At 49.0% G+C, this 21,768-nt stretch overlaps 1 protein-coding gene across 4 annotated transcripts in view; it reads right to left on the reverse strand.

Moving 5' to 3' along the window:
* Positions 1–21,768, reverse strand: part of GRB7 (growth factor receptor bound protein 7) — an 83,688-nt gene that overhangs the window by 59,196 nt on the left and 2,724 nt on the right. For 2 of the 4 annotated variants that reach the window (XM_080978299.1, XM_080978298.1), the window contains exon 3: positions 11,462–11,549. Coding sequence is in view for 2 of the 4 variants with exons in the window: in XM_080978295.1 (XP_080834421.1) it covers positions 17,921–18,242 (322 nt within the window). In the remaining 2 variants the exon portion in view is untranslated. Of the gene's footprint in view, positions 1–11,461; positions 11,550–17,920; positions 18,620–21,768 lie in introns of those variants that run through there. The other 2 variants (XM_080978296.1, XM_080978295.1) reach the window with 2 other exon arrangements.

Raw genomic sequence — 21,768 nt, forward strand, 5'->3', positions numbered from 1 at the left:
TGAGCAAAACTCCAGAACCACTTTGGGTTTTTACACAAAGGCGCCACCCTACCTGAACTTCATTGATTGGTTTCAGGATATAGCAGTCTTCCAGGTGCTAGACCGGAGGGTGTTAGAATCTCTAAAACCATGGATCAAGTTGTAACTGGTAATTCCCTAAGCTGCCTGATTGATTCTGAGTATTCCACACTTTATTATGGATGGAAATTTCCCAGTTACCGTTATGAAATTGTCCTCTGGTCTTAGCATTTATTAATCTATTATTCCTTTAATCTACTCAGTAACATTTTCTTAAAACAGCTGATGATTGAATAATCTGTATTTTATTAGAATCAGCTGGAACTTTGCACTTTAATGTCGAGATTTATGAGACTGTTTTATGAGAGTATATTCTGTTTTGCTTTTAACGTTATTTAATATCTATTTGTTTTATATTACTTTGCATAACTGAATTTTTAATTCCTCTCTGTTTCTTAAGTCATTAGTCACCGGAACAAGGGTTCTGCTTTGTTTGTAAATCATTATACGCCTGGATGATGTCATTAGTGGTCAGGAAGGGGGGGGGAGAGAGAGAGAGAGACAGAAAGTAGCAGCAGCACAGAGGTGAGGTGATTGGATGGGTCAGGTATGCAGAAGGACAGTAAGACATCTATGAGCCTCCCCTTTTCCAGCCATTTACCCATGCAGTGGGTCCTGGGATGTTTGATGCTCGCATGCACCCACACCCTAGACTTACGGACCACACACATTCTTACAGAAAGACATCACCACCTCCCGCTCTTGCACACGCTCCTATGTACATTCCCACACCCAAACACGTACACAATCAGCAATGCCAGCCCCCTGCACTCCAGCACAGGAGTGGGGCTGGCTGGAAACAATGCCTTTTACTTTGCAGAAATATTCTGTGCCAAGTAAAAGGCAGAATTTCCAGCTCCAGTGCTGACGTGGAAATCTGTGCAAAAAAAAAAAAAAAAAAAGGTGGGGGGAGAGGCAGTGTTCAGGATAGGCCAGCACACACACTTCATTTCAGATTGATAGGTTACAGCCAATAGAAACAAAATGTAGCTTTGTGTTAGGGTTGCCATTTTCTTTTGCAAAGTTTCTGAACTATTCTTTAGGAAATTAAGCAAAATCTAGACTTCCGGCATGGGTTGCCATCCATCTGTCCGGATTTTCCTAGACACTGTTTCCGACTGCTGTATTCCGGCTGTGTCCGGCTGGGAAATTCCGGGTGTATGGGAGCCCTGTTTGTGTGTACAAAGGATTTCCCTCCCCCTGTTTTATTCTTTGAATAGCAGAATATAACAAACCCAACAGAAGTTTGCCATAGAGTTTGTGAATCTGACAAATACAACTCCAATGTCTCCCCTGGGGCACACTGAACTCACAGTTCAGACTTATTGACCTTAGCCATCATATTTAACATGTCAATCGAAGTCTTCCAAAACGCCTGCCTGCTGCAATCTCTCCTCCTGCCTAAACGCTGTGCAAAAACAGGACCCCGGGGAATCTGTGAAAGTTTACTGCAGTGGATTGCTGCTTTAAGCATACTAATCCGATTGGTTTCAAACATTGTTTTCTCGTACTGTGTCCAATTTAGTTGGAATCCAACATTCTATAGCTTTCACAATTCAATAAAAGCTGTTGTGCTAGTCCCGGGGGGAAGGTTACTGTTGTCGTAGTCAAAGTGCAGTCCTGAGTCACTAGCCTGGAAACAGTTCACAAGGAGCGAGGCGAGGTCCGAAGCAGGAAGCCGGGCGGGGACAGGAACACTGGATGGTCAGAAGCAGGAAGCCGGGTGGGGAACAGGAACACTGGAAGGTCAGGTCTGGGTCCGGGTAGGAGCAGGTACTCAACGATGACGTTGCTCCCACAACCTGGGACCGGGCTGACTGGCCTTTATCTTCTCTGAGGCCAGGGGCGGCCCCGGCCCCCAGGAGACCCGCCTCTCCTGGCCTTAAGGCGAGCACTCCTCCTGGGAGAAACCAGTTCCCTTCGCCTCTCTGCCCTGAGCCTCTGCAGTTCAGGGGAGGCTGAAGGGTTACTGGACCCAGGGGGAGACTCACCTGTAGGCACTGAGTCCTCAACCACCTCCGGAGCCAGAGTGGATTCACCTGGTGCCTGCTCCTGAGGATCCGGCACAGGTGCAGGCGCTTCAGAATCAAGGCCCTGCCCCAGTTCAGCCGGCCCTGGAGGCGGGGACTCCTGTGCAGGCTAGGATTCCTCCGGTTCAGCCTCTGAATCGGAATCCCAGACCATCACACCATCCCCCCTCCCAGACCCCCCCCCCCAATCGAGGGTCTGGACCCGGCTTGCTGGGGTACGCCACATGGAAATCTCGGAGGCAGGCAGGCACGTGGACGTTGGCTGCTGGTTCCCAGGAACGGTCCTCCGGTCCATACCCCTTCCAGTCTATGAGATACTGCAGCTTTCCCTTGCGGTATCGGGAGTCCAGAATGCGTTCCACCTCGTACTCAGGCTCCCCCTGAACCAGAACTGGCTGCGGTCGGGGACGGTTCGGGTGGAACTCGTCGGGTGGGGCCACCGGATTCAGAAGGGACCTGTGGAATACCGGGTGAACCTTCAGGGTTGCAGGCAACTGGAGACGGAATGCCACAGGCGAGACCTGGTCCACGATAGGAAACGGGCCGGTGAAACGGGCGTCCAGCTTCCGCGAAGGTCGAGAGGGGTGGAGGTGACGAGTGGAGAGCCATACCAGGTCACCGACGTGGAGTTCTGGCCCCACCTGGCGGTGGCGGTCGGCCTGGGCCTTGTACGCCTCCTTGGCCTGGCGCAGTTGCTCCATCAATAGCTGTTGCTGGGACTGGAGCTCCTGAAGCCACTCCGTCACCGCAGGGATCGCGGATGCCGGCAGCACATCTGGAAACAGCCGTGGATGATAACCGTAACTGGCCTGGAACGGGGTCTGCTGGGTGGACGCATTCACCGCATTGTTGTAGGCGAACTCCGCCAATGCTAGGTGGTCGACCCAGTCATCCTGCTGGTAGCTGCAGTAACACCGCAGGTACTGCTCCAGCACCGCATTCGCCCGTTCTGTCTGGCCATCGGTCTGTGGGTGGTAGGCTGATGAGAGACAGACCTCTGTCCTGAGGGACTGGTGCAATGCTCGCCAGAACCGGGATGTGAACTGAACGCCCCGGTCGGACACCACACGCTCAGGTAGGCCATGCAGGCGGAAGACATGCTGAAGGTACAGCTGAGCGGTTTCCTTAGCTGTGGGTACGGATGGGCAGGGGGCACAGTGCACCATCTTAGTGAAATGGTCGGAGAAAACTTGAAGGCAGGTACAGCCACGAGACCTGGGTAAGTCCACTACAAAGTCCAGCGAAACCGTGTGCCAAGGACGTGGTGGGACTGGCAACGGCTGAAGTAGGCCGGGGGGGTCGCCCGGTAGGGCCCTTGGCCCGCCGGCAGACATCACAACCAGCAACGTAGCGAGCCACGTCAGCCTTCAGGCGGGGCCACCAAAACTCACGGCTTACCAGATGGGTGGTCCGATACCGCCCAAAGTGTCCCGCTGCTGGGGCATCATGGGTCATCCGGAGAACCTCAGCCCGCAGTGGCCCTGGCGGGATATACAGGTGACCGTGGTGCAGCAGAAGGCCCTGTTGCAAGACCAGCCCCGGATACTGAGGGCTGGACCCTTCGGCCAGTTCCCGGAGTCGTTCCTGGGCCCAAGCGTCGACCCGCTGCTGTTCCCGCACCCGAGCCTGCAGTGGCTCAACCTCCTGGGTGGCCAGTAATGCAGCCGGTGGTAGGATCGTGGCGGGTACTGCTTGCTGTACCGTGTCTGCGTTGTCTTCAGGTTTCCGGGACAGGGCATCCGCCTTCTGGTTTTGGGAGCTAGGGATGTAGCGGATCCGGAACTGGAACCGGGAAAAGAATAATGCCCACCGGATCTGTCCGTGGTTCAGCTTGCGGGTGGTCTGGAGGTACTCCAGGTTCCAGTGGTCGGTTCTCACCTCCACCGGGTGTCGTGCCCCCTCAAGATGGTGGCGCCAGACTTCAAAGGCCACCTTGATGGCCAGTAGTTCCCACTCCCACACGGTATAGTTACGCTCCGCTGGAAGGAGCTGGTGGGAATAGAAGGCGCAGGGTAAGAGTGGCGCATCGGGTCCATACTGCTGAGACAAGACGGCACCGAGAGCCGTACTGGAGGCGTCGGTTTCTACCACAAAGGGTCAAGAGGGATCAGGATGTTGCAAGATCGGCGCTCTCTGGAAACAGGCTTTCAACCCCTGAAACGCCTCCTCTGCCTCCTTGTCCCAGGAAAACGGCGTATTGGGGTGCAGTAGCCGGGTCAACGGGGTGGTGCAACGAGCATAATCTGCAATGAAGGTCCGGTAATAGTTGGTGAACCCCAGGAATCGCTGTAGGTCCTTGCGGTTCCGAGGTGCCGCCCATTCCCGAACCGCTGCCACCTTCCCAGGATCCATCTGCACCCCATCTGGAGAGAGTCGGTGACCAAGGAAGTCCACTGACCGCTGATGGAACTCGCACTTGCTGAGCTTGGCATACAGGCGGTGCTCCCGCAAGCGCTGCAGCACGGTCCGGACATGACCCTCGTGGAGAGCCGGGTCACAGGAGAAAACCAGAATGTCATCCAAGTACACCACCACGTACTTGTCTAGCAAGTCCCGGAACACGTGGTTGATGTACCGTTGGAACACAGCGGGCGCGTTGCACAATCCGAAGGGCATAACCAGGTATTCGAACTGCCCGTACTGGGTCCCAAATGCTGTCTTCCACCCTTCCGCTCGGATCCGAATTAAATTGTAGGCCCCATGCAGGTCTAGCTTGGTGAACACCTGCGCCCCCTGCACCCGCTCCAGCAACTTCGAAATAAGGGGCAAGGGGTACCGGTCTGGGATGGTAATTTTGTTCAGGGCCCGGTAATCATGGCAAAGGCGAAGCTCCCCACATTTCTTCTTAACGAAGAGCACTGGCGCAGCGGTGGGCGAGGTAGAAGGCCTAATGAAACCACGCTCCAGGTTCTTGTGCAGGAAGTCCTGCAAAGCTTCGCGCTCTGGCTCTGTTAGAGAGTATAAGCGACTCACCGGCAGGGGCGCTCCGGGCTGGAGGTCTATGCCGCAGTCAAAAGACCGATGCGGCGGCAGCTGGTCTGCCCCCCGTTCCTCGAACACGTCTTGGTAGTCCCGGTACTCAGCGGGGAGCGTGGATGCAGCCTCCTCAGTGGGTGCGGCTGCAGCATCTCGGACTGAGCATGGGGACATGGGTCTGGGAAGTGCACAGTCCGATTGACCCAGTCAATCTGAACATTGTGAGCCTCCAGCCAGTCCATCCCGAGCACCAGGGGGAACCGGGGCATGGAGGCAATGTCCAAAGTTTGCACCTCCCGGTGCTGCTGGAGACACAGGACCAAGGGCTGGGTCTCCCGAGTGATGGCACCCGAACGCAGGAGCCGTCCGTCAATTGCCTCCACTTGTACCAGTTCTGGCTTGTTCTGAAGTGGCACCTGATGATGAGCGGCAAAGGCAGCGTCCATATAGGAGCGGGTTGCCCCTGAATCCACCAGAGCGTGGGTAAGAATCCAGGACGCACCTGGAGGGTAGAGACGCACCGGAACCATGAGATGTCGCAAATCCACTGGTGAGGGCCCCTCTTGCATGGTTTGGGACCCAGGTTGCTAGGGCCTTCGGCTACCGAGGTTGGCGGTTTCCCTGCGACTGGCATCTTCCTGGGACAGGATCGGGCGTAATGTCCACTCCCACCGCAGTAAAGACACAGGTTCCCCTCCCGACGCCGCGTCTTCTCCGAGGGGGAGAGGCGAGGTCGCGCAGCCCCGAGCTGCGTTGGCTCGCCCGGCAACTCGGCTGTGGGCGTGGACCTGCTGGGAAGGACTGGAGCCAGGAGCCGGGGGTGCTGGCGGTCCCGGGTCTGGCGACGGTCCTCCAACCGATCGTCTATCTGCAGGCTCCGCTGAATAAGGGTGTCCAGCGTGGTGGGACAATCCATCATGGCCAACTGGTCCAGTATCTCATCCAACAGTCCCTCAAGATACTGGTCCCGAAGTGCCGAGTCATTCCAAGACAAGTCTTGCGCCAACAGCCGAAATTCCATGGTGTAGGCGGCCGCAGTGGACTTGCCCTGTTTCAAAAGCCTAACTGCCCGGTTGGCTTGACTTCCTTCTGGGGGTTCCCGAATGCGGCCTCCAAATGGTTGCAAAACCCCATATAGTCTGTCAGCAAGGGGGAGTCTTGCCTGAGCAGCGGCAATGCCCACTTGGCCGCCTGGTCCTTTAACAAACTGATCAAAAAGTGCACCTTGGTGCAGTCGTCCGGGAAGTTCCGGGCTCGCCCCTGAATATACAACTTGGCCTGGGCGAGGAACATGGGAAAGCTGGCCGGGGCCCCATCAAATTTCTCTGGCAAGGCTACTGGGTACTTGCCTGGAGCTGGGGCGTTGGCCACAGGAGCCGGTAGGGTGTCCAACTGCTGCTGAAGTGCCGTAACCGCATCGCTGAGCTGCTGCACGGTGTGAGTCAAGGCCTGGTTCTCCTGGGCCAATGCCACCAGCGCAGCTGCCTGGTCGGCCATGGCTTCTGGCTTTTCCTGAACGCACCCCAACGAAGAGGGAGTGCGGGTGTGGCAGGAGCAAACTGTGCTAGTCCCGGGGGGAAGGTTACCGTTGTCGTAGTCAAAGTCCAGTCCTGAGTCACTAGCCTGGAAACAGTTCACAAGGAGCGAGGCGAGGTCCGAAGCAGGAAGCCGGACGGGGACAGGAACACTGGACGGTCAGAAGCAGGAAGCCGGGTGAGAAACAGGAACACTGGAAGGTCAGGTCTGGGTCCGGGTAGGAGCAGGTACTCAACGACGACGTTGCTCCCACAACCTGGGACCGGGCTGACTGGCCTTTATCTTCTCTGAGGCCAGGGGCGGCCCCGGCCCCCAGGAGACCCGCCTCTCCTGGCCTTAAGGCGAGCACTCCTCCTGGGAGAAACCAGTTCCCTTCGCCTCTCTGCCCTGAGCCTCTGCAGTTCAGGGGAGGCTGAAGGGTTACTGGACCCAGGGGGAGACTCACCTGTAGGCACTGAGTCCTCAACCACCTCCGGAGCCAGAGTGGATTCACCTGGTGCCTGCTCCTGAGGATCCGGCACAGGTGCAGGCGCTTCAGATTCAAGGCCCTGCCCCAGTTCAGCCGGCCCTGGAGGCGGGGACTCCTGTGCAGGCTGGGATTCCTCAGGTTCAGCCTCTGAATCGGAATCCCAGGCCATCACAGCTGTGATAGTAGTTGTCAGGGAACTGCCATCAGTGCCGGAGGGAGAGAGCAAAAGCCAGAGGGATTCCAGAGAACGTCCAGGCATTGGGAGAAGCAGCCCACCTTCTGGGGAAGAGAATCAGCGTAGCACCAGTGGAGAAGGGGGGCAGATGGGGGAAGTGGCGAGGCGGTCCCATGACTCCTTGCCTGGGACCAGCGGGGAGAGTAGGGGTCCTCCGTTGCCCACACCCTCCTTGCGCAGAAGACTTTCGCGCAGAGAGAGTAGGAGGAGACTAGGCGTCAAAGAGCTTCTTTGGTGGAAGAAGTTTAAGAAACGCCCACTGACGGATTCTGCCAGCGATTGAGTCAGCCACGGGTGAGTGGCTGTCCGGACAGAAAAGGTTCACTTAGGCAACCCAGCCAGGTGTTTGCACCCAGCCGGGGAGATAAGCACCGGCTTACGCACGAGCAACCCCTAGAACCATTACAGTAGTTATTTGTTACTTAACTCTATACCATAAAATTGTCCCATTCTTTTTTTATATAAAAATGATAATACTGTAATTGTAAAAACAATACAAACAACACTTTTTAAAAATTTTGACAGAGGAAAGAGGGGAGGGAATAGGGATACAGAAAGACACAAACAAGTCCATATATGGAACTGAGATGTCTAAATATTTCCCTTCTGATTGCTGTTTGCAAAAGCCACTTTTTCGCATGTCCCAACTTGGTAAGGTTCTAAGTTCATTGCACAACTTGAATGTTATTTCTTGCCAGTACTGGAGCAGCAATTGCTTCGCCACCGTTAAGTGCCCTCATTAACCAGCTGTGCTGAAGAACACCGGAATGCAATTCACATCCATCAGGATTTACCCAGCACCTTATAACCTCGGACCAGAATACAGCCATTCTTAAGCAAATATCATCACTGTGTCCACCAGCATCCTCTAGCGAAACTTGCTGGCACTGCTTCTTCTCCACTAGCAGACCCATTCTATATAGTTCTCAAATGCCTTGGTACTCAAACAACTTGGAACCCAAACACTGCAAAGCCCGGAAGTAAGTGTTCTGGTTTGCAAACTTTTTCGGAAGTCAAACATGCTCTGTTTTGAGTGTTACACTTCTCATTTGAGTGCCATACTTCCATTTTGAGTGTTACGCTGAGGTTTGTCTGGTTTTGCTATTTATTTTGTGTTTTTGCAGCTTTTTGTTTTGTTTTTGTGACTGTGTGGAACCCAGTTCAGCTACTGATTGACTGATTGATTGCGTGACTGTGGTACATTGATTATTGCTTTCATTTTATGGGTCAATGGTCTCGTTAGATAGTAAAATTCATGTTAAATCGCTGTTTTAAGGGTTGTTTTTAAAAGTCTGGAACGGATTAATCCATTTTGCATTATTTTCTATGGGAAAGTTTGCCTTGGTTTTAGAACACTTTGGTTTTGGAATGGATTTCCAGAACGGATTAAGTTTGAGAACCAAGGTACCACTGTATTCTCATTCCGGTTTAATTAGTACTGCTGCTTATGGAGCCAAAACAGAAGCAGCCATGCACAAAAGAGAGGCTATCAGCAGACTTAGGAGGAACCTTGAGGCTTGCAGTATTCTCAAAAGTGTGGGTGGGTGTAGTGATGTTAAATTCTCCAGAATAATCTTTTGGAGAATATTCTCGAGAATATTCTCGATTAATGAGAATATTAGAGAATTTTCATTTAAAATAGAGGAATATTCATTTTTATGCATTGAAAATGGTTTACTGCATTGAAAATAATATAATTAGTCAACATACATGTTTATTCGTGGGTAAACTTGTTCAGATGGCAACCAAAAACTGTACAGGTACAGTGGTGCCTCGCAAGACGAAATTAATTCGTTCCGCGAATTTTTTCGTCTAGCGAATTTTTTGTCTTGCGAAGCACGAAATCCCATAGGAATGCATTGAAAATCAATTAATGCGTTCCTATGGTCAAAAAAAGTCCAAACAAAGCCAAATTTGGTACAACAAGAGTTTATTAAGTGCTCTTTAAAGTCACACATACTGTAAAGAGCATTTCAAAATTCAAACCCAGATTTTTTAAAAAAAAACAGCAGAGTTGCCCAATGGTCACAGAAAATCATAAAAATACAGAAAAAAAACACAAGCTTCCAGATTCTTGCAAACTCCTCCCCAACTGTTCCCCCAGCCACCCAGCACACAGAAATTCAAATCCAGATTTTTTTAAAAAAAAACAGCAGAGTGGCCCGATGGTCACAGAAAATCAGAAAAATGCAGAAAAAAAACACAAGCTTCCAGATTCTTGCAAACCCCTCCCCAACTGTTCCCCCAGCCACCCAGCACACAGAAATTCAAATCCAGATTTTTTTTAAAAAAACAGCAGAGTGGCCCGATGGTCACAGAAAATCAGAAAAATGCAGGAAAAAACACACAAGCTTCCAGATTCTTGCAAACCCCTCCCCAACTGTTCCCCCAGCCACCCAGCACACAGAAATTCAAATCCAGAAATTTTTTTAAAAACAGCAGAGTGGCCCAATGGTCACAGAAAATCATAAAAATGCAGAAAAAAAACACACACGCTTCCAGATTCTTGCAAACCCCTCCCCAACACCAAGTCCTTGAATTCCAAACACCCCAACCCAAAATCCAACCCCCCCCAAAAAAAGTTTTAAAAGCTTAACTTACCAAATGGCTGCAAAAGCAGTTTTGGAAAAGCTTCAAAAATCACCAAAATCTTTAAAAACCTCAAAAAAGGCTACTATGTACACTGCGTTCTATGAGTTGCTCCTCGAAGTCAAGTCGCAACTGTATTAACGGTGTTAAGAAAAAGGAAACAAACTTGCAAGACATTTTCGTCTTGCGAAGCAAGCCCATAGGGAAATCCGTCTTGCGAAGCAGCTCAAAAAACGGAAAACCCTTTCGTCTAGCGAGTTTTCCGTCTTGCGAGGCATTCGTCTTGCGGGGCACTACTGTACTTTTATTCAATGGGGCAATGCAGTGAATTCGCATTCTTTTATTTTCTGCCCAAAGTTGAAATTGAAAATTCAATGCGAATGACTCACGTTAATCACTAAGCTTGCCACTAACCAATTTACCGCCAATTTTGAATTCTAATTATGTTGTGTATGTATGAAATGTAGCTTTTAAAGTAAAAGGAATATAAAAAAACTCAGGTCCGCTACATGAGTACTTTTTTCAATAAGCATATCTACGTGGTAGAGTATTTTCAGTCCTACACTAATAAAATCAATCTAAAGTTTAAAATAAATGCTATTATTTCCAGAAAATATAACACAAATAATCAGTAATGACAAGTTACATAACATCAGAAATGCAAATTATGATCTGCTTAGACAAGCAAGGCAACAGACAACATATTTAAATTATAACTGATAAATTGTCACAAGAAATAAGTAAAAATATAGAAACGTCAACTGTTTAAATCAAGACCACCTCACATGCAGTTACACATAATTGTATAGGCCTAGGTACTTTAAGTATACAAAGCATTAAAACTACTTTCTGTAAAAGAAATCACACTGTATGGCCAAGGGTATAGAATTGCTAAGAATAAGGTCACACCAAAATAGAAAAAAGGCTATTACATATAGTTGAAATACATACGAATTCAAATGTTCATCAAATTAAATGAATAGCATTTTTAAACTATTTTTAAAAAAATTTTCTGTAGCTCACATTTCAGAACTGCCAATGGTGAATGACACAATGCCCAGTAATGTAAATGGATTTTTTAAAAAAATCATTATTCATTACTTACACTGGCAATATCACACCTTGACTTATTATTTACTAGATTTTTTAAATGTGGATTGTAAAACTGGTTCTTACATTGGAATTGACAGTTTGTGGAGGATTTATCAGGAGAATATTCTCACCGCACATCAGTGTGTGTGTGTGTAGGGACCCTAAGGGGGAAAACAGCCAAGTGAGGACTGACTTTGCTTCATGCCCTGGGGATGCTCACGACTCTCAAAATATATATTTTTGATCAATATATATATTTTTAAAGCTGCGTGAAAACACTGTTCATTTAAGCACTACTTCATGAATATTCTCCCTTTCAGACTGTAAAAACCTTATTGTATATGTTGTTAGCTTCAGGCAGAGTTTGAAAGGTATTGCCTAAGCACGTTTCAGTTGAAAGGGAGCCGATCTGTGAGCCGTGGGGCCTGGGAGGAATAACCGCAAGGGATCTCCTACCTTTCCCTGGCCTCTGGATATCAAAGCGCGATCCCTTGTGGATCCATTCCAGAAGTGGGAGTCCCGATGAAATCGATTCCACGTTCTCCTGATGAAGGAAACAGAAGGTTCAGCGAGAGCACCCTGATTTTGGAGTAAGCAGTAATCTCTTGAAGAACTACCTTATCGGAACAGGCTGCCAGAGCAACAAAACTTTTAACTAATACAGGAAGATGACTGATGAAGGATCCTGCGTGAGAGGCAGGGAAGGGAAGAACTCCCAGGCTGTGAAAAGAAATGGAAGCTCCCAGGTGAGAGTTGGGAGGGGCCCATCCCATATTATGTGAGATAAGAGTTAAGATCTATCCCTGATAAAGGACTCTGTATTTTAATTTCCTATTTTTCTTTTATTTCTTACTGTTTTCTTTTCTTGTTTTCTTCTCTATTTTTATTTAGATTAGTTTGGTTTTTATTGTATAATGTGTTGAAAACTTTCAATAGAAATTCAGATTCTTTTTTTTAAAAAAACCAAACACTTGTGTGTTGTTGTTTTTTAACACTTTCCCCAGGAAATAGAAAATCTAGAAGCAGCCATTCACAGGGTCATGTTTTCTTTGAAAGCAGAAAACCAGTCACACTGTCTTATAGTAAGGTCTGCTTAGGTATGTTTTCATGACATAACTAAAATGGAAGTTCGCTGGTGCAATGCTCCAGAACCTGGTTTAAACCCCAAGCTTTGTTGCTTACTTACCAAACCACTGGGTGAGACCTGAGAAAGAATATCTAAAACTACTTCATTTTGAAGTGGCTGTGGGGGGGAGCCTGCCCACTGAGGCTCACAGCTAGGGGTGCAAGAAGGCAGCAGTTCCCATTCTGGTCCATCTTCATCATAACTGTTTGGCTTTCGCCAAATACGATGTTATTTGCCTTGCTGTCTGCTATTAGACGTAAGGTACTCCGAACTCGAACTCAGGACGCAAGGGAAAAATGTGCTAAGAGGAAGGCACGCTTAGCAAATCCACACCGTGATCAACTATCTCCCGGAAACCAATGTCCCCACTGTGGAAGGACGTGTGGATCCAGAATCGGCCTCCACAGTCACTTTCGGTCTCATTGTTAAAACCGTGTTTATGGAAGACAATCTTACTTGGCTACAAGTGATCGCCGAAGAAGAAGAAGATGTAGGTGATGTAACTATTTACATAACTCATGTAAGCTTACGTTCATTTCAGTGTAAAAATCAAAACAGTATTATTTTATTGTTTTAATGTTTTCTTTGCTTTTCTGTTTTATAATATCAGTATTTAAAAACCCGCTGTCGTGAATAAGATACTGTATGCAGACTTAATAAACAACAGTGAGGTGAACGAATATTCACTGGACTTATTTCCATTCCTGATGAACGAATATTCGCTGGGATATTTCCATTCCTGACCACAGATGAACATACGAACTGCAGCGGTTTCTGCTTCCTTTTGCACTGCAATTCTCCAACATCCTTACTCCTAGCCTGTGGCAATCCAGTTGTGAACCCCAGGTACCTGGTGCAAGATTCAGGTTTCGGCACAAGACTCTTAAGACACACTTGAAGGTGTTGAAAAGCTGAGGCAGTGGCAAGTTCCCACACTGAGCTCTTCACAGGAAGCTCTCTTCTCCAGCCACCTTGCACAGAGGCGGCTGTAAAAATTCACCCTGGGCCACGCATGGCTCCCTACCACATGGGTGATGGGTAGGGAAAGGGACGGAGCCCTCCCTACAACAGGCCAACATCCCACCAGAGACATTTCACAGAGCTGTGGATAAAAGGTAGTGTGGCACCTCTGTGCCTCAGGTCATGCTGAACTTGCGATGTGTACACAGAGGACGTTTGGCATGCAGACCGTCTGGCCTTAAAACGAGTCAGATCATCGGTGCATTTAGCTTAGCACTTACAGACGCCGCAGGGCAGTGACTCTCCAAGATGTCTGGCAGAAGACTTCCCCAGCGATCATCCCTAATCTCCTTGTAACTGGAGAATGCTGGAGACTGAATAAGAGATGTTCTGCATGCAAACTATGTACTCAACCACTGAACCAACAGCGTCTCAGTTCATGCCCCAAACCTGCGCTTCAATACACTACTGCTGCCCTCTGCCACCAGTTCCTAGAAGCCAATTTCAGGAGAGGGGTCAAAAGTTTCAGTTCAGGCACTGAAACATCTGCAGTCGGCACTGGTGTCATTCAGAGATAGGCGTTCAGGACTTCTGGAGTCAAACCGACTGCCCAGGCTCTCTGTTGCAGCCTTCTCGTTCTGCTCAGCTCAGTGATTCCATAAAGCCCGTTTCTTGCGTCTCTGAGAAGGCAGGACCAAATGAGAGGGGCACCAAGCGAAGGGAAAAGACACCAGTATATCTTTGCCCCACATTCAACAACTCCCTCTCCCTCTCCGAAACCCTTTTATGGCTGTTGATTTACAGCACCCCTTGGCTGTTTGGTTGCCGAAAGTGCTGAGCTTACATGAGATTTCCAGGAACAAGGAGCCTCTTCCCGGAATTCTTTCCCAGCAGCAGAAGCAAAAGCCGCAGGAACATGCTGTACACCCAAAATGCTAAAAGCGGGAAGGGGGCTGCTTGGCTGGGGGAGAAATTGACAGCTGGGATCCGTGGCTGCCTGGAAAAGTGATCTGGCAGCTAGTGTGGCACTGGGTGCAAAAAAAATGGGCTGCCCAAGAATGAGATCTTACGTGTTTGGAGATCGGAAGGGAGTAGAGGGGCAGCGTCTGCTGGCAATGCAGCTGACACATAAATCTGAGGATGGTTCCGAGGCCAAGACAGCTGCAAAGGCCTCGCTAGAGTGTTGAAATGCTGTGTCATCCTGGAGCTGAAGTGATGGGCTGCGCTCGCTGCTGGGATTTGAAGTCAGCAGTAACCCAAAGCCTTGGCCAAACCACCAAGAAACAGCCTCGCTTTCTTCCCTGAAGCCTGCCACCCCAGAGCCCAAGGAAACATTCTCTGCGCTACGCCAAATGATATGAGGTTTTTGTTATGTCTTTATTTAGGATACTCCTACCCTGCCCTTTAAGGCAAAGTCATCACCGGGAGGGCTTACAGTTAAAATGTTTTTTAAAACACACACACACACGCAATTGAATAAACACAACAAAAACATCATATATGGGGGCACCAAGAAGATGAAGCTGGGCTGAGTAATAACACTAAATTAGGGGTTCTTTAAGATCACAAGAGAAGAGGCCAGACGCACCTCCTGTGGTGGGGAATTCTCATGTGTGGGTCACCACTAAAAAGGGGTCATGGTGGGCTAGACAGTAGGGCCTCTCTGAGCACAGCCTCTTAGGGCACAGGCAGGTTCATATAGGTTCAGGCAGTCCTCCTAAATTCCCTTCAAAGGTTAGTACTAGCTGTTAAACTGAAAATGAATAAGTAACCAATGTAACTGGTGCAAAACTGTTGTGATGTGGCCAACTGCCTAGTCCCCAGTGTGGTGATGGAGTTTTGCATAAGTGGAAGTGTCTGCAGTGCCTTCAAAGGCAATCCTATGTAGAGAGCATGACAGTACAGTCGTACCTTAGATCCCAAACACCTTGGTACTTGGATGTTTTGGCTCTCGAATGCCGCAAACCAGGAAGTGTCTATTCCGGTTTGCGAACTATTTTTGGAAGCCAAAAGTCCGATGGGGCTTCTGCAGCTTCCGATTGGCTGCAGGAGCTTCCTGCAGCCAATCGGAAGCTGCACTTTGGTTTCCGAACATTTTGGAAGTCAAACTGACTTCCGGAACGGATTCCGTTCAACTTCCAAGGTATGACTGTTAGTTCATTTTGGGATAACCTCTCTCTCTCTGTGTAATTAAGGTCAGGTCTGCTTTTCCCTATGGCTGGCAATAATAAAATAATAAAATAATTAAAAAACCCAGTACATTATGATCAATGATTACTTTGAAGGAAGAGAATTTCAGGTTCCAAAATTCCCTGGGCTTCTACCAGTTTTCATGCTGCAAAAATAAGCCTTCCTACTTATAGCAGCATCCCCTTGAGGGTTGTTTCTCATGGTTCTGTGATGGTGCATCTCCACCCCCACCCCTGTACCCCACATTTCCTCACAGTCACTACATTTCCCCCCAAGGCAGTGTTATCCCTTGGGACAGCTCCGTCGGTAGAGCATGAGACTCTTAATCTCAGGGTTGTGGGTTTGAGCCCCACGTTAGGCAAAAATATTCCTGCATTGCAGGGGTTTGGGCTAGAAGACACTCGTGGTCCAGTCCCCCCAACTCTACAATTCTATTATTCTAAGCTGCAATATAGGCAGAAATTAAACAAATTAGGTTTTTCATCTCACGTGCTGGGGAAAGTTCACCTGTTGCTTTGTTGCCTGCCACAAGTGGGGGGGAAAGATGACAAGCCTGGCTCCCTTGAAACATGTGCAGGTACCATATTGGCTCAGCAAGCACTGACACACCTGTATCCCTCCCAGGCAAAAGTCCCTCAACTAAGGACTCATTCTGACTTCCATTTGCCCTGCAATTTCTTCTGTTTGGCCTGTGATTTCTCAGCACTGGCACCAGAGGTTTTGCTTTTGTCCTACCGCTTTCCGTGGGAAAACCTGCTGCTTACAGCTGAATCAAACATCAATATGCAGAAAACCCAGCTGATGTTTGCTCCAATTCAGCAGTAAACAGAGAGGCTTCCCTAGGGAAAGCAGAGGAACAAAAGGAAAACTTCTCAGACCCAGCCCTAGAAGTCACGGGCCAAATGGAACAGTGGGGATGAGCCATGCATTTTTGAGCACACCAGCTTCACTGCCCTAACCTAGGGTTGCCATTATTTTCCTGGCAGGATCGCTTGGACTTTTAACTGGTACACCATCAGTGGAAATTCAGCAGGGGAAGTATGCTGCTTGTCTCATCTCTAAACGTGAATCTTGGAATAATAGTGAATTATTCAAGAAATAAAACTAGGGAAATGTATGCACCAACTCATACAGCTTGAGCATAGAATTTGGAGGAAGAGGCACCAAACTGGCTCCCACATAATACTAAGGTTATTTAACACTAAGCTTGTTAAACAAACCACAAGTTGTCGTGCCAGCAATCAAGCAAACCATGTCTCGGTTTTTTTCTTCAAAGTTCAGTTTGTTTTGCAGCAGCTGTTGCCTCATGCCTGTTTACCTTGGCCATTGTTTGCAGGGGGTGGCCAAACAAACCATGGTTAAAGGAAGCAGCTGGGTTTGCACGCAATGCTAAACCATACTTAGAATGAGCCAAAGTTCATAAGCCAGCAACAAAGCATAGATTCTGACTGTGGTTTCTTGGTACTAAACAAGCACGCCTTTTGGCACCATTTTTGGCACGCGTGTCAGTGGAAGCACATGTGCTGACCGCGTGCAAGTGGGGAGGTACCTATATTCAAAACAGAAAGCATGTTTTCATTTGAAAATACGTGAATATGCAAGATCAGTCAACATGACCTATTACACAGGTGGACATAATTCATGGGGCAGGATTCACCTAATGAGTCTGCATCCATTGCACTAGGATTTCCACTTGTGAAAGGGGGCTTCCCCCCCCTCCCAAAACTGGCTTGGGATGGGAGTGTCAGGAGAACACCCCAGAACAGCAAAGGGAGAGGGGATTGTTTCATCTGGCAAGCTACAATGCCTGCACAGGCAAAATGTTCGTCATAGCATTCCGTTGTATTCCACATGGACATACAGCAGCTCCCACACTGGCACACTTCCCCACACAGATGCAAAAGTATGAATCTGCCTTATAGGCAGCAGACCACTAGTCCATTCAGCCCAGCACCAGCACCACCAACTAGCATCACCTGCTCAAGGCCTTGAGGGAGAGGTCTTTCCCAGCACGGTTACACAACATATTTTTCAAGGAAGACGCCAGTGATTAAATCTTGGACCTCCTGCATACAAAGCTGTATTCTGAATTGTGGCTGAATTGTGACCCCCTCCGTTCTAGACAAACTTGCGTATGTGCAACCACTCACATTATCAGAGGCATGACAACATGCAAATTCACGGCTGACGTTCGCCTCAAAAGTGCAGCTTCATGCTCTCAGGATCTGTGTGCTCCAGACAAGTCATTTTCTGTACACTCATTATTAACACTCTTGTGAGTCTTAGTTTCACTTAGCTTTGCATTTTGAGTGTTGAAGTTCAAGCCTGGAATAAACCGACTGTCACTGTGCATGTGCAGAGTGCCGTTCCCTCACTTCTCAGCAGCCACAGTCCAGCACATAGCTCAGCTTAGGGAGCCCTATTGAGTCCCAACATCCCTCTATTTAAGAATTGCCCACTGCCTAAGAAAATGAACAAGTTCCGTCCTGGAAAGGAGGGATACAAAACTTTTCGCTTCACCCCAGAGTAAGTACAGGCAGCCCCTTCAGATCATCTGGGTTGGATTCCAGATTAAAGGGAACCTGGTTTTTCACTCTCTTTAAGATACCAGCCGCCAGTTCCCAAAGATCAGGGATTACCTTGTAGCAGGGAGAAAAGCTGCGACTTCTCTTCTGACGGGGGCAGGCGAGCCCCTCGCCTGGGGAGCCACGCTTCCGCAGGCAGGTGCAGCAGAAGACGACCCCCACAGCTCTCCTCCAGCGCAAGCCCCGGGTCTCCTGCATACTGCGGTCCACAAGCGAGAGCCTCCAGGTCATCCTCTTTTATCTGAGCCACCCCATTGGCTGGCCCTGGGACTCCACGACTGCTCTCCACCTTACTCCGAAGCGACTCAGCACGCAGCTGCGCAGAAGGGGCTCTTTCCACGCCCCCCAATTCCACCTCCCCGCTTGGTCTTCCCATATGCTTCACACTTGGCTAAGATGACAGGGCTGGATGTTCAGAATAGCGACAACTAGCAGGGGACCCATCCAGCGGCACGGCTCGTTCCGTAGCAGCCCCTTCCTCCGGCTTCCTTAAACACACCCACTTCTGTTTCCGTGCTCCCCGGTCCCTGTGCCACAAGCTCGGCCTGGAGGACCCGTCTGGAGAAGAAGGCGACGTCGGCTGCGCGCCCTGCGGGGCAGAATCTGCCTGGGTATCCTTAAGGAGCAGATGCCGTCCAGAGATGCTGAGTGACTCAAAAGCCACATGGTGCCAAGCTATTTCTGTCTGCCTCGAGATTGAGGCTGGCAGGGCCAAGTCAGGCCGAGCACGGACTACAGGCTAGGAGAGTGGGGGGAGAGGGAGAGAGAGAGAGAGAGGGCTTCCTTGCCAACCAGGACTTTTTATCAGCTTTTGAAGAAAGACCCAGCTGCTCAGGCAACCCGAGGCCACTTAGCCGCACATTCGTTCTTCTCCAGTGAGCCACGTTTGCTTTGGCATGGGGAGGGTTAACACATCTCTCGCAAACCAGGCCTCAGCGGATAAACTTTTAACAAGGGGAACATGCCAGCTTTATCCGGGGAGGTGCTTTTTTTTTATTATGGTTCTTGCAAAAAAAGAAAAGACTGACTGCATTTCGCTCTCGGCCTTTGGGGCAGCAGGAGGAGGGGTTGGTGCAGCCAGAGGGAAGGAAACTATCCTGTCCGAAGGAACACGCGACAAGACTCCCGGTCTCGAGGCACAATATGGTAACTGTGATTGATGACTTTGCCATAATTAGACCGAGTCAAACTGATTTAAGATTTGAGTGATGCAGGAATAGAACCTATTCCTTTTAATTAGGTGCAGCGGAGACTTCTTTTAAAAAAAGAAAAGGTGGGAGAGAAGGGGAATATAAGACTTAACATGGGACAAACAAAAGCTTCGATCTGGGAATCCAAAATGGCTTCCATGAGCTTACGAGGCTTTCTGCACTCACTTCTGCCCACAGCTAGGGTTTTCAGTCAGTGTTACAGGAATTTTTATAATGATTGGGGGAGTTGCCCCTCCAGCACACAGTGTACAGCCCCCTTTGTTCACACACAAACACACCACATAACGCATGACACCACACAATTTCCAATGCTGTTCTGTTTGGGAAGGAAATGGCTACCGAGGGGGGCAACTTGAGACATGAGTGGGGGCAGCCATAATCCCTAAAGTGTGAGCCCATGTACTCTGCAGCCCTTCTGCCTGAGTGATAATCCCTGGCATCCTGATACCTGAGTGCAGACAGGTAGCCATTCCAGAAACAATAGCAAACCCAGATCAAGACAAAAGGCTGTGATTAACTTGGCTGGGAAACAGGGACATGTAAATATCTCTTTTATATCACTTGATGGGTGTATGGTGGAGGTCAAGGGAAGCGGGGGGGGGGGGAGCCCTGACGCTCAGGTTTCTGTCGCCAGACGCTCCCAATGTGTGATGTATTTGTGATGTATGCATGATGTAATTTTAGGGGTGTTGTGGGTATCTTTGCAAAACTGATAAAAGTGGGAGCCATCCTTTGTTCTGGGCTTCTTCCTGCTTCTCCCATGTGGTGGAAGTCCTGTTGCAACAGTCATTTGAATAAAGACCAGGCCTACTGGCTGCTGTTTTGCTCCTATGTTCCTGGCTGGTGTCTTTGTTTGGTAATCCAAGTGAGCCCAAGGATTTTCCTATAACAGTCAGCCCAGGTTGCCCACATTCGCACCAGGACTAGGTAAAACAGATCTGCCCATATGCATCCGTCCTGTGGGAAAACAGGAGGACAAAGGCTGCATATTCCCCAAGGAAGTAAAGTCTAGTGAACTCAGAGGAACCTAGGCTGCAATCCTAACTCCCGGCTGGCAGTGGTGCGACTTGACAGGGCAGAGTAGTCCCTGTTGCATCCACGGTCCTGGCCCAGCACTCACATCAGCCTGGAGAAGATGTGGTGTGGGAAGGAGGACGAATGGTCCCTTCTCTGCATCTGCTCCCAGTGGTGAAATTGTCTGGATCAGGCTCAGTGCCATCACATGATGGGAGGAAGGTCCAGTGGAATCTATGCCAGCCCTGCCCCTGAAACGCCTCATCTCTGGGGTTTCCCTTAGCTACCAGCAGCAGCGCTGGCGGCAGCTTCCACCTGCCATTTTGGTGAGCATATTGGGATGCTCCTTGCTGGCAGGACTTGCCTGTCAACAGCAGAGACCAGTGGAAGCAGATAGGGCTGCACCAAGGGACATCTCTGCCCCCATACAAACCCCGTCTGGCGTAGTTTGGATTCCTCTGCCTGTTTTAATGCAATTTGTAAGGCGGCCCCAAGCAGTTTCAAAGCAAAAGCGTAGTGAACAAAGCTATACGTTTCTCTAGCGTAGAAGAGCAGAAAACCAACACTGAATTACAAAATCACAACAACAGAGCAGGAAAGCAAAAAAATAATAATCAAAGATCAAATAAAAGAAAACAGTCATTACAGATTGCCGGAAAGCTTGTAATGTGGAAGCAACACAAATTTCCAGGGGAAGGGAATTCCTAAAAGTCTCCCTGTAGAGGGTTGGGTTTGCCATATAATGATGAGCAGGTGCTTCAAACATCGTTTTCCTGCTTATCCGTGTTTCATCTTTCGTTTAAGAGGGAAGAAAAACATCTTGCACTGCATCTTACAGGTTTTTGCATGTCTACAGAAATTCTGCAGCAGGAAGGTTTGCAAATGTTTCCCCGCAACTGTTTGCAAACAGCCTGGGCTCCACCTACATCCCTCTCCTTCCCCTGTAAACCATGATAACCCTTTTCTTAAGCGTTCAGTGGGGTTCTGTGTTCTCTCCTCCATGCCGCTAATGAAGGAGGGCAGGTGGCAGGAGGTTGTTTAACCCTTCCCGTCCTGTGCCTTTTCCAGCTGCAAACCACCCTCTTCAGGCTGTGTGATAAAGAAGGGAGTGATTTTTGAGGCAGAAAAGGACAAAAGAGGGAAGTTATATTCTGATTATGTATATTGTTTCATCTGCCCAGTTTTCTCTGCTCAGAAGCCTGAGTCATTTTAAAATACAAAAACAGGTGGAGGAAAATATGCATTCGAAATGAGCAACATGTAGCTTGAGAATGTAAAGAAGCTTTTCTACAGGGAGGGGCAAGAAGAAGAAAACGAAACTCCTAAACCCTCACCTGGGTGTGGACATTAACCCTGGGAAAAGGAAACCTATTTATTCCTCAGCTGATTATAAAAGGCCAGAAGATAAGTGTCAGAATCAACCTCGAAAAAGTGGCCGGTCTTCTGGCTTTAGAGAAGGAGCTAATACAATCCTTCTGATTATATTAACGCCACTGTTTCCAACAGCTTTCCTGAAGCTAAAAAGAACTGCAAGCCTCCATAATGGAATCGCCAACAGCAGGTGCCGACATCAGAAAGGAAGCGGAAGAGCTGGCTCAGAATGCCATGGGCCTGCATGAGGAAGCAGAAAAACTCTGTAGTGGCTACACAGAGAAGATCCAAGTTACTCTGAAAGCT

This window comes from Podarcis pityusensis (genome assembly GCF_964106645.2).
Source record: "Podarcis pityusensis genome assembly, chromosome: 13".
Lineage (NCBI taxonomy): Eukaryota > Metazoa > Chordata > Lepidosauria > Squamata > Lacertidae > Podarcis > Podarcis pityusensis.